Source organism: Aplysia californica, unplaced genomic scaffold (genome assembly GCF_000002075.1).
Source record: "Aplysia californica isolate F4 #8 unplaced genomic scaffold, AplCal3.0 scaffold00292, whole genome shotgun sequence".
In the NCBI taxonomy this organism is placed as follows: Eukaryota; Metazoa; Mollusca; class Gastropoda; order Aplysiida; family Aplysiidae; genus Aplysia; species Aplysia californica.
Genome location: NW_004797562.1, coordinates 489,592 through 502,069, shown reverse-complemented (window position 1 = coordinate 502,069; position 12,478 = coordinate 489,592). Strand labels below are relative to the sequence as shown.

The window sequence follows — 12,478 nt, the reverse complement described above, 5'->3', positions numbered from 1 at the left end:
TTAGCTGGAATAAATATTTATTGAGATACTTTCCCGATTATTTTGGTGGTTAAACAAACAATATGAATAATTCATAATTTGCTTTCATTCACAACTCAGTGTTGCGCACGAGTAAGATTCTTGTGTGACATATCTATCCGGTTTCTTGTCTCACTTTGATTACCCTGTCAAACATGTCAGCCTTTCCCCTGATCGAGACAGATATACTGAGTGAATGGGACTTGACTTTGCTGTACGAAAAACGAAAAAAGTGTCTTGACTATAACTGTGAAAAGTCTAACAATTCTCCGATTTGAACGTTAGGGTGATCTAAAAAAACACTGCAACATTTCTTCTGAATATCTTGCACAACACTTGTCCTTGAATGTTGTAATTTTGCTAAGACGTAATTTATTCAAAATGAATTTGATTGACTTAAAATTTATATAGATGAAACTAATTTTTGAAAACGGAAATGGCTTAAAGAAAACACACCCATACGCAAAATGCACAAATTAGAAATTTTGTAACGAAAGTCATGAACTGATTTGTTTGCTTTCTTTACTTTTAACGTTTAATATTTTTCATACCTGTAACATTCTAACAATATTTTATGCATCTTATATAGAATTAAAATCTAACACTTTAAGTGTTGAATTCTAAGAGCCAGCGCTATACAGGTCCTAGTTAGGATTCGAAACATTTTTGACGCGTTGTTCGTGGTGTTCAGTGGTGGCCAAACATAAAGACCTGCCAACCGTGAATGTAAACTCTTCATTAGTATATAGTAGACATGATACGGGATGCGTGTGCTGCCCATGGGGGGCCCAATATACTGCATTTGTAGAGTCTACATATCATGAAAGGTGTAAATGAGCTTTGTCACTGAATCGAATGCCATTGAGGAAATGCTCACGCTTTTCAAGACGATCGAGGAACTACGAACACATTGCCATCCTCTGATCCATGCCAACTTCACGAACATGAAAATGCTGCTGTCATAGGTGAAGATCTACCTTAAGAAAGGGGACCGTTAAAGTGTAGGAAAATTCTAGCCGCAGATATCGTCAGCGGACAGACGTCTCATGGGACTATACTATTTAATTCTGCATCCTGGTGACATGATGTGAACGGTGCGTTTTCGACCTGTAGCGGTTGTTTTGCCTAGGAATGTTTTATCATGATTCTCTATCAATTCAAACTGTGACGGTGCATATCTACTCATGACATCAAAGAAGGCCTTGGGGAAACTTAATAGCATTCGTTCCGTACCTCGTGCAAAACTTACAAAATATCAGGGATGATGACTTGAAGACTCAATACAAAAGATTCTCTGCTTTTTAATAGATTTAACCATGATCTCAGCAGGCTGGGGAAACGTGAGCAAAACACTATATTATGCAGACTTGTGTTGACTCGTTAGACTGCTTTAGCTTGCAATATGGTGCGACTGTTGCGATATTCAGGGGCAGGCCTAATGCGAACTGGCACGTCTTGCTATGCAAATGAAGGCAATCTAAAGCATCATAATTTTGTAGAATTATCTAAAATGAATATCAGACAAATTCCTTTTGGTTGCCAAATATTGTGTTTAGATTTTAAACACAAAGCTTCAGTGTGGCGGAAAGTTATACAATTTACAAAAAAAGATTGTGTGGGATCACCCTGTATATTTACGTCTTAGTTGTACCATACCTTTTTAGGCAAAATTGAATAATTTCAACAGAATTTCTCTGTTTAGATAAAACTAGTAGGAACAACCTGTGTTCATTTCATTTCCATTTCTTGTTCATTTACTTCATAGTATAGCATTAGAAGAATAGTCTCCCTTCAGTATATTCTAACTAAACGTTCCTATTTGCATATTAGGATTTAGGTTACAAGACTGTTGTGTATGCAACTGGGGGAGTTGGAAAGGAGATCTCCCTTCCAAAGGGGTTCCAGGCTTGATTCAGCCCTGGCATGTGCTCATTAAAACAGGTTTTAAACTGGGTAGTGAAAAGAGTTATTTGATTTCGTTTTTTGAAAACGTCCTATTATATCAGGTTTGTTCATTTGCTTTATATAGCCTGTGCGCAGTCATTATAGATGTCACTTGTTGCTATTGTGGGTGTGCTCAATCGGATTGACATCTGGAGAATGCGCTATCATTGGTGCACGGGAGGAATATAGTTAGCTTTGATAAATTGATTTGTCACATCAGCTTTATGAGCAGAAGGATCATCACGCTTGAATGTGTGTCTTTGGTTTTGAAATAAAGGTGCAACGTGTGACCCGAGAACTTGATTAACGTAGCCTTAAGCTGTAACGTTCCTACGAATAGGATGAGGTACTGTCTTGCCAGTATTGCTGAAACCAACACACGCCATGATGCTGCCTCCACCGAAATCTTTCGCTTGTCTGATGCAATCTGGGATGTGCCTTTTGTTGGGTTTTGTGCAGACTCTGGCACGTCTATCGTGTCGTTCTAGTTGAAATTGAGAATTATCTGAAAACGTATACCTATTTCAAGTACGACGTGGACATCTCACACGATGCTCTGACCAGTGAAATCTGTGATGTGGCTGCAGCTTTATGCGACTAACTAAGAACCTGACACCTTTTTAAAACAACTAATGCAGTGTTCACATCTATAGGAGAAGAGACTAGGAGCATTCCCGATAAGACAATGCCAAATTCTGGTCATATCGCGACGAGCATCTGCCCATGACTGTTGACCTTATTATGTCGGGGAGCACTCGGGGAGACGCTCGCCGAGCAATAATTTAGGACGGCGAGGCGCTTTTCCCTTTCGTCAACCCGCAGCCACCTCCCGAATCGTCAGCCACTCCCAACCTTTGACACGGGTCAAACTTCCATCTATTTATAGGTAGTTACCGGAACATGTATAGGTGAAGTGATGTGCCGTGATGGTCGCGATATATTATTTATTGAGATTGTTTTGGTCTCTCTTTACTCATCACCACGAGAATTTCTTGAAGTTTTCCCCTGGACTCTGCCTTTACTAAAATCTCGAATCTAGATCTAGATCTAGAGTTGTAATCTAGTGGCAGGTTGCAGATTTCTGTTATCCAGTACATTCAAGAGATTAAATAAATTGGACTAGATCTAGACTCTAGACTCTAGTAATTGACTCTTTTACTTCTACTTTTAAACCTTCGAGATCACAATAAAGGCCAAGGCTAGGCTTGTAATGATTCGTTTTGTTAAAAGTGTTGTTTAACACAAAGTCTAAGAAGTTAGCAAACCTAACAATTTTTTCTAACGAAATGAAGCTTAAATTGACTTTTATATTGTCAATAAAAGATCAAGTTTAATCACCTAATTATTTAAGTAAGGAAGTAGATATCCTCACTTGGGGTGAGAATAAAAACCCTACGATTGACCTCTCACCCCTGATGAGACTTGCCAGCGTTGGCTATTTTCACCCAGTGGGAAACAAGACCTGTTTTTCCTAATTTCGAAATACTTTCTATCGGTGTGGATGATCAAATTAACAAAAGCAAAGAACAAAATGACGTTATAGCACAAAACTAAGCTAATTTGATCGTCTACAAAGATGCTATGGCTTTTCGAATCGAGCCGAACTACGCGGGTCGCCATTTTGTTTTGCCCGAAAGTTCTCGCAAGATCTACTCCTCCCCCTCCTCTCTCTCTCTCTGTCGGCAATTTATTAAATCTGCAACCTGTAACTAGATTACAACTAGATCTAGATTCGAGACTTTAGTAAAGGCAGAGTCCAGGGGAAAACATCAATTAAATTCGTGTGGTGCAGATGAATACAGAGAGAACAAAACAATCTCTCTATTCCGACTATCATTGCTAATCACTGCGCCCAATACATGTTCCGGTAATTTAACTACCTATAAATAGATGGAAGTTTGACCCGTGTCAAAGGTTGGGGGGGGGGGGTGGCTGACGATTCGGGAGGTGGCTGCGGGTTGACGAAAGGGAAAAGCGCGACGGCGAGCATCTCGTCTAGCCGAGCGTCTTGCCGAGCGATTAGTTTGAATTCTGGCCGCTTATTTCACACGCCGACAAACTCGCCGCCATGCAGACTGTCTTGCCGACCCGTCACCGAGTTAGACGGCGTGCAATGTTATAATATATAGTTTTTTCAGATCAAATATACACATAAGAAATACAAATGCCACATAGCAAGTTCAAATGCGACAAAGAAAGTTTCACGCCACATAGATAGTTCAAATGTTCAATAGGAAATTTTAGTGCACGATTGTGCCTAGCAAGTTCAAATATGAAAATAGCGAATCCAAATATAGCACAATAGCAAGTCCAAATGCCACATAGCAATAGCAAATATCCTCCTAACAGATTTCTCAGCCTGGGTAGCTTGTGCTCAAACTGAGTTGACGTCATATTTAATATTAGATCTACATCAGCGCAGTCACATAGCAACAGTATTCATACAAATAAAAACAGTCAAAGAGCAGATTTGCCACTCTTCGTTTGACTCTAGAACAACGAAAATGTCTACAATATATTCAAAAATTCACCATGAAGACAAAAACCGCCTGTATGAGTCGTACAGGAATGGTGAAGATTACCTCCACTTGGCTTGTTTATTGGGTATAAAAAGGTCCACCGCTTACCACATCATCCGCAGGGCACAAGTAAATGTTGGCGTTGTCTCTCTCCCCCGGGGTGGCAAGAGGACAGAGAAAGAAACCGATGAAATGAAACGTGTCTTGCGGGAAATAGTTAACGATCATCCGGACTGCACGTTGGTGATGCTGAATATCGAGATGCGCACAAGGCTACCAAATGCAAGGCGCGTCACAACAACAACCATCAGCAATATTCTTCAGGATGAATTGATCACCATGAAGAAACTCGAGGATGCTCCAGCTGAGAGAAATTCCGATCGTACCAAAGCACACAGACACCAACAAGCAGCAGGGCTGATGAAGAATATTCAGCGATATGAATTCGTCTTTATCGATGAGGCTGGGATCAACCTCTGGACCAAAGGAACCCGAGGAAGAGCACACCGTGGTCAACGCGCTATTCGAGTGGTGCAGGGTCGTAGGGGACCAAACCTCACGATGACATTTGCTGTCAGTGCCGAGGGTGGTCTGCTCTGTCATGACTTACAAGAAAGGGGATTAACAGCAGAGCATTTCAATCGATTCATCGAAGAAGTCGCAAACCGTACTAACAATCCCCACAGCGAAGTATGCTTCGTATTCGACAACGCTCGTGGACACGGACGAGCTGTAAATGCCAACCTTCCAGATGGATTTGAAGTGAAATATCTTCCTCTATACTCACCTTTTCTAAACATCTGTGAGAACGCTTTCTCGATTTGGAAACACGCTTTGAAACAGAGGCTGGCTGAAGTAAGAGACCAAATGCTCACTCAGCAGACTCACCAACAAAGGATGGTCACACTTGCCCAGCTGGTGGAACAAGAAACCCAAGCAGTGACTAGGGTGAAGATGGCAGCAGCCTTCAGAGCAATGCAAGCCTATATTATATGCCGCAGTTTTTTGCAATGCAAGACATTTATATGCAAAGAAAAGTAAACTTGGCTTTAAAGTTAACCAAATTAGTTCTTGACTATAATATATTTTACATATTACATTTGCACTTCGCTGAATTTTGACGTAACCATTCTTCTCGGTTTAAACTTGTTTGTTTGTTTCAATTAATAATTATTGTTTCATTTCAAGTGGGTTCTTCCTTGTTACACTGCAGTTTACAGGTGGCTTTTTTTGTTATATAAAGAGCCCTATTATAGTTGTTTTTTTCAGATAAAATGTACACATAGGAAATACAAATGCCACATAGCAAGTTCAAATGCCACATAGAAAGTTTCACGCCACATAGAAAATTCAAATGTTCAATAGGAAATTTTAGTGCACAATTGTGCGTAACAAGTTCAAATGTACAAATAGCAAATCCAAATGTAACACAATTGCAGTTCAAATGCCACATAGCAAAAGCAAATATCCTCCACAAAGATTATTCAGCATGAAAAGCATTTTAATATGCTCAAACTGAGTTGACGACAACCATAAGCAGTTTAATTTTAAGGTGAATCGATCACCATTTAAAAAATCCCAAGGATGCCCCCGCGGAATGAAATTCAGATAGGACTGAAGCAACTAGACATCAATATGCAGCATGGCTGATGCAGAACATATAGCGGTATGAATTTGCCTTCATCGATGAGGCTGGTATCAAGCAGTTAACGGAGTGGTCAATGCTTTGTTCGAGTAATGCAGGGTTGAAGGGGACCGAATCGCCCAATGCCATAGGGGCCTACTTTGCTGTCAGTGACGAGGGTGGCCTGGTCTTTCACGACTTTCAAGTAGAGGGAATGGCAGCTTTCGTTTCAACCCATCCCTCTAAGAAACTGTTCCAACAATCCCCACAACGAAGTATGCTTTGTATGTAACAACGCTCGTGCACCAGGGCAGGCTTAGTGGTTAGGCTCTCGGACTCGCAACCGTAAGGTCGTGGGTTCGAATCCCGTCAGGGGCCGGACGTTATGTCCTTGGGAAAGGCACTTTACACGTATTTTCCTCACTTCACCCAGGTGGGAATGGGTACCCGGTTATAGGCAGCGAAAGATCTTGTCAGTTTGTTACTGTTTGAGCGCTTAATCAGCTGCTTGCACTGTATGCTTCCCGGGAAGCTGAGAATGTTTCGGAGTGTTCTATGGTCTGCTGGGGTAATAAAATATAGTGTAAAGCGTATAAATGGCAACTCATCACTAGATTGGGAAAGAAATATTTACCACCCCCACCCCCCTATACACCTTTTCTTAACGTCTACGAGAACGCTTGTGAATTGGGAATTACGATTTGAAACAGTGGCTCGGTGGAGCAAAAGACCCACTGCTCACTCAGCTGACTCACCAACAAAAGATGGTCACACTTGCCCAGATGATGGAGCAAAAAACACAAGCTGTGAACTGTGACTGTAGTGAAAATGGCAGCAGCCTTCAGACCAATGCAAGCCACAGCATTTTGTAGAGCAACAATAAGTAAATAAAAGTATACTTGGCTTAAGATTTCACTCAGTTAGTTCTCTAATATACCAGAAGTTTGTTGATTTGTATCATACCCTTTTGTTTCTGTTTTAACATATGGGTTTATTTTCAGTTTTTAATATAGTTAACTATTCGTTTCATTTCACATGATTTCTTCCTTGTGGCACCACACGGCTTACGTCTACCTTTTTCGTGGCCAAAAAACCCCCAAACCTTTTTACTTCTTACCTTGATACTCCTCTTACACTTTTAGCCTCCTTTTTAGTTATAGTAAGAGTTGTACGGCACTCGCAACACAATAAGGTCAAGTAAGTGCCGAAGATTAGTGGAGTTACAAGAGAGTAACAGGCACAAACAAGAAGGAGGAGAGATCAGGATGATAGACGTTACATAGGAAAGAAGGAGCAAACAATACCAGAGCACTCGCCAACCACCCACTTAGCCTCCTTTTACTCTAGTTCAAGCATATTTACATTTGAACTTGCTATGTGGCATTTGAATTTGCTATGTGTTACATTTGAGATTTCTATGTTTACATTTGAACTTGCTATTGTATTAGGACTTTTTATGACGTCATTTGTATATTTGGATTTGCTAGGTGTAATTTGGTCTTTCTATGCGGTCTTTGAATTTTGTTATGTGTATATTTGAACTGAAAAAACTATATTACTTCTCTCGTTTATTCACTTCTTAGTTTTGTTTTTCGTTTCAGTTTCCCTTTTCTCTCGTTCAACTATATTTACATTTGAAATTGCTAAGTGGCATTTGAATTTGCTGTGTTACATTTGAGATTTCTATGTTTACATTTGAACTTGTTATTGTTGTATTTGGACTTTTTATGACGTCATTTGTATATTTGGATTTGCTAGGTGTAATTTGGTCTTTCTATGCGGTCTTTGAATTTTGTTATGTGTATATTTGAACTGAAAAAACTATATTACTTCTCTCGTTTATTCACTTCTTAGTTTTGTTTTTCGTTTCAGTTTCCCTTTTCTCTCGTTCAACTATATTTACATTTGAAATTGCTAAGTGGCATTTGAATTTGCTGTGTTACATTTGAGATTTCTATGTTTACATTTGAACTTGTTATTGTTGTATTAGGACTTTTTATGACGTCATTTGTATATTTGGATTTGCTAGGTGTAATTTGGTCTTTCTATGCGGTCTTTGAATTTTGTTATGTGTATATTTGAACTGAAAAAACTATATTACTTCTCTCGTTTATTCACTTCTTAGTTTTGTTTTTCGTTTCAGTTTCCCTTTTCTCTCGTTCAACTATATTTACATTTGAAATTGCTAAGTGGCATTTGAATTTGCTGTGTTACATTTGAGATTTCTATGTTTACATTTGAACTTGTTATTGTTGTATTTGGACTTTTTATGACGTCATTTGTATATTTGGATTTGCTAGGTGTAATTTGGTCTTTCTATGCAGTCTTTGAATTTGTTATGTTTATATTTGAACTGAAAAAAAAAACTATATAAAGAGGGGGGGGGGGGGAATGTGGTGTGCTCATTCCTTCAACATGTCTCATATAACACAGACAATGGATGCGAACTTCATGTATGCTTATGGTACCCTTGCTGTTGTGCTGGCCCAAAGCTCATGAAAGCAGGCTGGATAGCAGGACGTGGTTCACATGAATAAGGATTTGATGTGGACAGATTGGTATCTGCACAAGGTGGAGCAGCAGAAGCAGTCCTTCGCATAGACTTCTTTGGAGGCACTGTAACGTTAGTAGATGGTCGATTTATAGATAATAAGCGTAGCTGTGGATCGTTCGGCAGCTGAATGGCGAATGAGGCCATGGCAGCGTGTTATGCGTTTATATGGTAGGGGCGCAAAGGTCGCCGTGTCCAGCTCCTGCTCGCAAACCCGTTAAGCTCATTCAACCACACTTGGCACACGCATTAACGACTAGACACAGTTACCTATACAGCAAATTTGCCAGCACAAGCTTCACAGCGACGGTGCAGGGCATGCCGAAACACAAGCGAAGAGCATGAAAAATGGGTTAAATTTCTCTGACTCGACAACATTGGACTAGGGACTTGTGTGGCTAAATCTGAGCTTGGCACGTGTTAAACAGATGTTCTGGCTGTGAATTTCGGTGTCCCCATCAGTCACTTGGAGCCTGCAAAAACGATGGCCAGCGACCGGAAGGGTTCAGGACAAGCTTTGACCAGGGCAGCTCCGCTTGACCAACGACATGACCGATCGGTTCATCGTAGGACGGGTCGTGACGTCTCGAACAATCACTGCAAACTGCATCGGGGGCCAACTACGGGTGACAACCAACGTCCACGTGAACGAGAAGACGGTGAGGAACCGTCTCCGCTGAGCCAGGTTTGCTTATGGTATTCCTGCCAGGCATCCTAAGTAGCTCGCCGGGCGTGGTCTGCTCGCCATTTACAGTGGACACGACGACAGTGAAGACCTGCTAGTCTTCTCGGACGAATCCAGAATCAACCTGCTGCACGCAGACAAGTGCTCACGTCTCGAGGCGCCGAGGAGAGCGGTTCCGTCCCGATGCATCCAACTTTTGGCACGCTACGATCGAGGGTCCGTTCTTAAGTATGGAGGCTGCTCAGCTCACCACAGAACCCCCCTGTACCATATACTGGGCAATTTGACTGCGGCAAGGTACAAATACAGGAACGAAATCCGGCGTCCCTTTGCTGTTCCTCTCCTGCATGAGATTGGATCCCATGCTGTTCTGCAGGACGACAACGCCACGCCACGTCGCTCACGCATCATGGGGAACTTCTCTGCTATAGCGAGATGTCACCCGTATGGACTCACCAGCTTGTAGTCCGGATTTAAACTCAAAAGAGAACATATTGGGATTACGTTGACTGGCGGATAAGGGACAGCCACCCTCCTGCACAAAACCTTTAACAACTCTTGGGCTACCTCGTCCAGGTGTGGCAGAACCTACCACAACAAGTTCTCTAAAGGCATATCCTGTCCTTGCGTCGACGCTGTACCGAAGAGTTTGATCAAACGGGGTGGCTACATCCACTGTTGACAATGTTCATGAAGATCTATGACTGTTCAGACTTTGAAATCCGACCAATGTAATTTATACTCATTTTTCATGAACTTCTCGTTGTTGTTGAAATTTGAAATTGTACAGACACTTAATGTAGAGAGTCGAAAGCCTTTTTTTTTGGGGGGGGGGGGGTTGTTGTTTTTAAAAAAAGAATTAATCCGGTAAAACTGTCTTTCGGTTATCTTTCTTTGAATTTTTGTTCCTTGACTTTTTGTTCGAGTTTATATAGTATACCTTCTTACATATATGCACACATTATGTAGACTATGTATGAAAATTATACCAATATCTCCATAATATGCCCAAATTTAGCCGAGCACCTAATCCGACATAGGTACGACAAATATATGCGCGCGTGCGCGTGCGCGTGTGTGTGTCTATGTGTGTGTGTGTGTGTGTGTGTGTGTGTGTGTGTGTGTGTGTGTGTGTGTGTGTGTTTGTGTGTGTGTGTGCATGTGACGGTAAAATGATGATGTCTTTGTTTCTTAAACCTTTTTGATGTTTTGTAGATCATAACGCATTTAGCATTATCTGTCTACTTGAACGATGTTTGTTTCCTTTCTTATCCCACAGAGACAGAATGTAGAAAGTTCATCGCGACCCACAAATTGGAGGAAACCGTTGGTGGTAGGATCGTAAGCGCTGATCTTGTACAGAGGCTTACCAAACAAACCGGATACGGTCCAAATAAAGGAATCGGTTATGGTCCAGGTCGTGGAATCGGTTATGGTCCAAGTCATGGGATCGGTTATGGTCCAAGTCATGGAATCGGTTATGGTCCAAAAGGTAGTCGCAGCTACGCACCCGGTTATGGTCAAAGAATTGGCTATGGTTACAAATCCAGTTATGATCAAAATATTGGTTATGGCTACGGCAGCAGTAATAGTCGGGGCAGCGGCTATGGTCATGGCAATGGCTATGGTCAAGGATATGGTTACGGTTACGGAGGGGGGAGTCAGAACGGTGGTTTTGGTCAAAGAACCGGTTATGGTTATGGTTATGACGAATGCAAGGAGGGTGTTGGCTACTTCTTCAATGACAACAGATTCACCGTGACGCCTCTGTGTAACGCAGTGTTCAAGGTGTGCTACGAGCTGCCAGTGCCCACCACGGCACCTGCAACAACTGTTGGCCCCGGTAAGTTGTATAATTAATCAATTCAAGGCGATTATATCTGATGAGTCCATTCGTAAATAAGCAACTTAACTTCAGCTGAAATATTTTGAAATGGAGAAAGAAAAGATTCTATCAATGATCATTTTCTGATTGTTTATAGTATATTGCCTCCTACATTTCGTAGAAGCTTAATTTATCTGACGTACATGTATTAAATATCAATTGTAACACAAACGTTGTATCAGAAGTACTCAAACTGCAGAAACAGTTATATGTCATGATTACTTTTGCATTAACTGATATGGTGGGCACCTGATAATATATACTTCCAGACCTGCCACTCTATGAAATCTAAAAATCAGGATTTTAGAGTAAAAAAATAAGATAAGATAAGATAAGATGAGATAGTACTTTATTATCCCAGAGGGAAATTTTCCTTGGCTGTACAGGACCGTAAAAACACATGCAGGTATACATAAAACAATTAAATCATATATATTACTCTCATTAAAATTCAATATGAAAGGAGAAGTAAAGCTGACAAAATGTACATTTACATCAAATGCATCATTCAACCACATGCAGGAATTTAAATACTAGACCTTTGGAGTTATATGCAGATACATACTCTAAGAGCAACACACATCTATGCTCATTCTGACAAAAGCCTTATGCTAGATGGTAAAAAACTTATTTTATATCTTTCTTTCTTTGTTTTTGGAGGTACATATCTGCCGCTGCGTGATTTTACAATTTGTGTGGAAAAGGGGTGTGATGGGTCGTTTATAATGCTTTTTATCTTTTTTATACGTGTGGTGTTATACATTTCACCCATTCTTATAAAATCATATCCAGACATCTTGCTGGCTTTCTTAATGGTTCTGTCAATTTTTTCTTTATTTTTCCCCTTACAATTCTCAAATACAAAATAATAGCACACTTTCAATCATAGAATGGTAAAAAAAGGACATAATCTTAATGTCAACACGAAACTTTTTAATTTCCTTAAAAGAAACATTTTTTATTTACTTTTTTATGCACAAGAGCAGCGTGGGGATGCCAGTCCAGTTTGTTGGTCGATTGTTACACCAAGATACTTGTAAGAGCTTACCACCTCCACCTCTTCATCTTTAATAAATAGTGGTTGCAATTGGTCTTTTTTTTTTTTTACTCTAAAGTCCATTATTAATTCCTTTGCCTTTTTTACGTTTAGTATAAGGAAGTGATTATCACACCAATTTGTAAATAGATTCACAGCGTCCATTTATTCATTCTCATTTGTTGTTATTTGGCCTTGTAAAGTGAAATCATCCGC

The 12,478-nt window shown here is 40.5% G+C and overlaps 1 protein-coding gene across 1 annotated transcript in view; it reads left to right on the top strand.

The window, feature by feature from the left end:
• LOC100533317 (capsulin) overlaps window positions 1–12,478 on the top strand; it is a gene marked incomplete in the record, with an annotated part of 101,194 nt that overhangs the window by 77,566 nt on the left and 11,150 nt on the right. Inside the window, 1 exon segment of the mRNA NM_001204615.1 lies at window positions 10,621–11,184. Within this exon segment, the coding sequence (NP_001191544.1) occupies window positions 10,621–11,184 (564 nt within the window).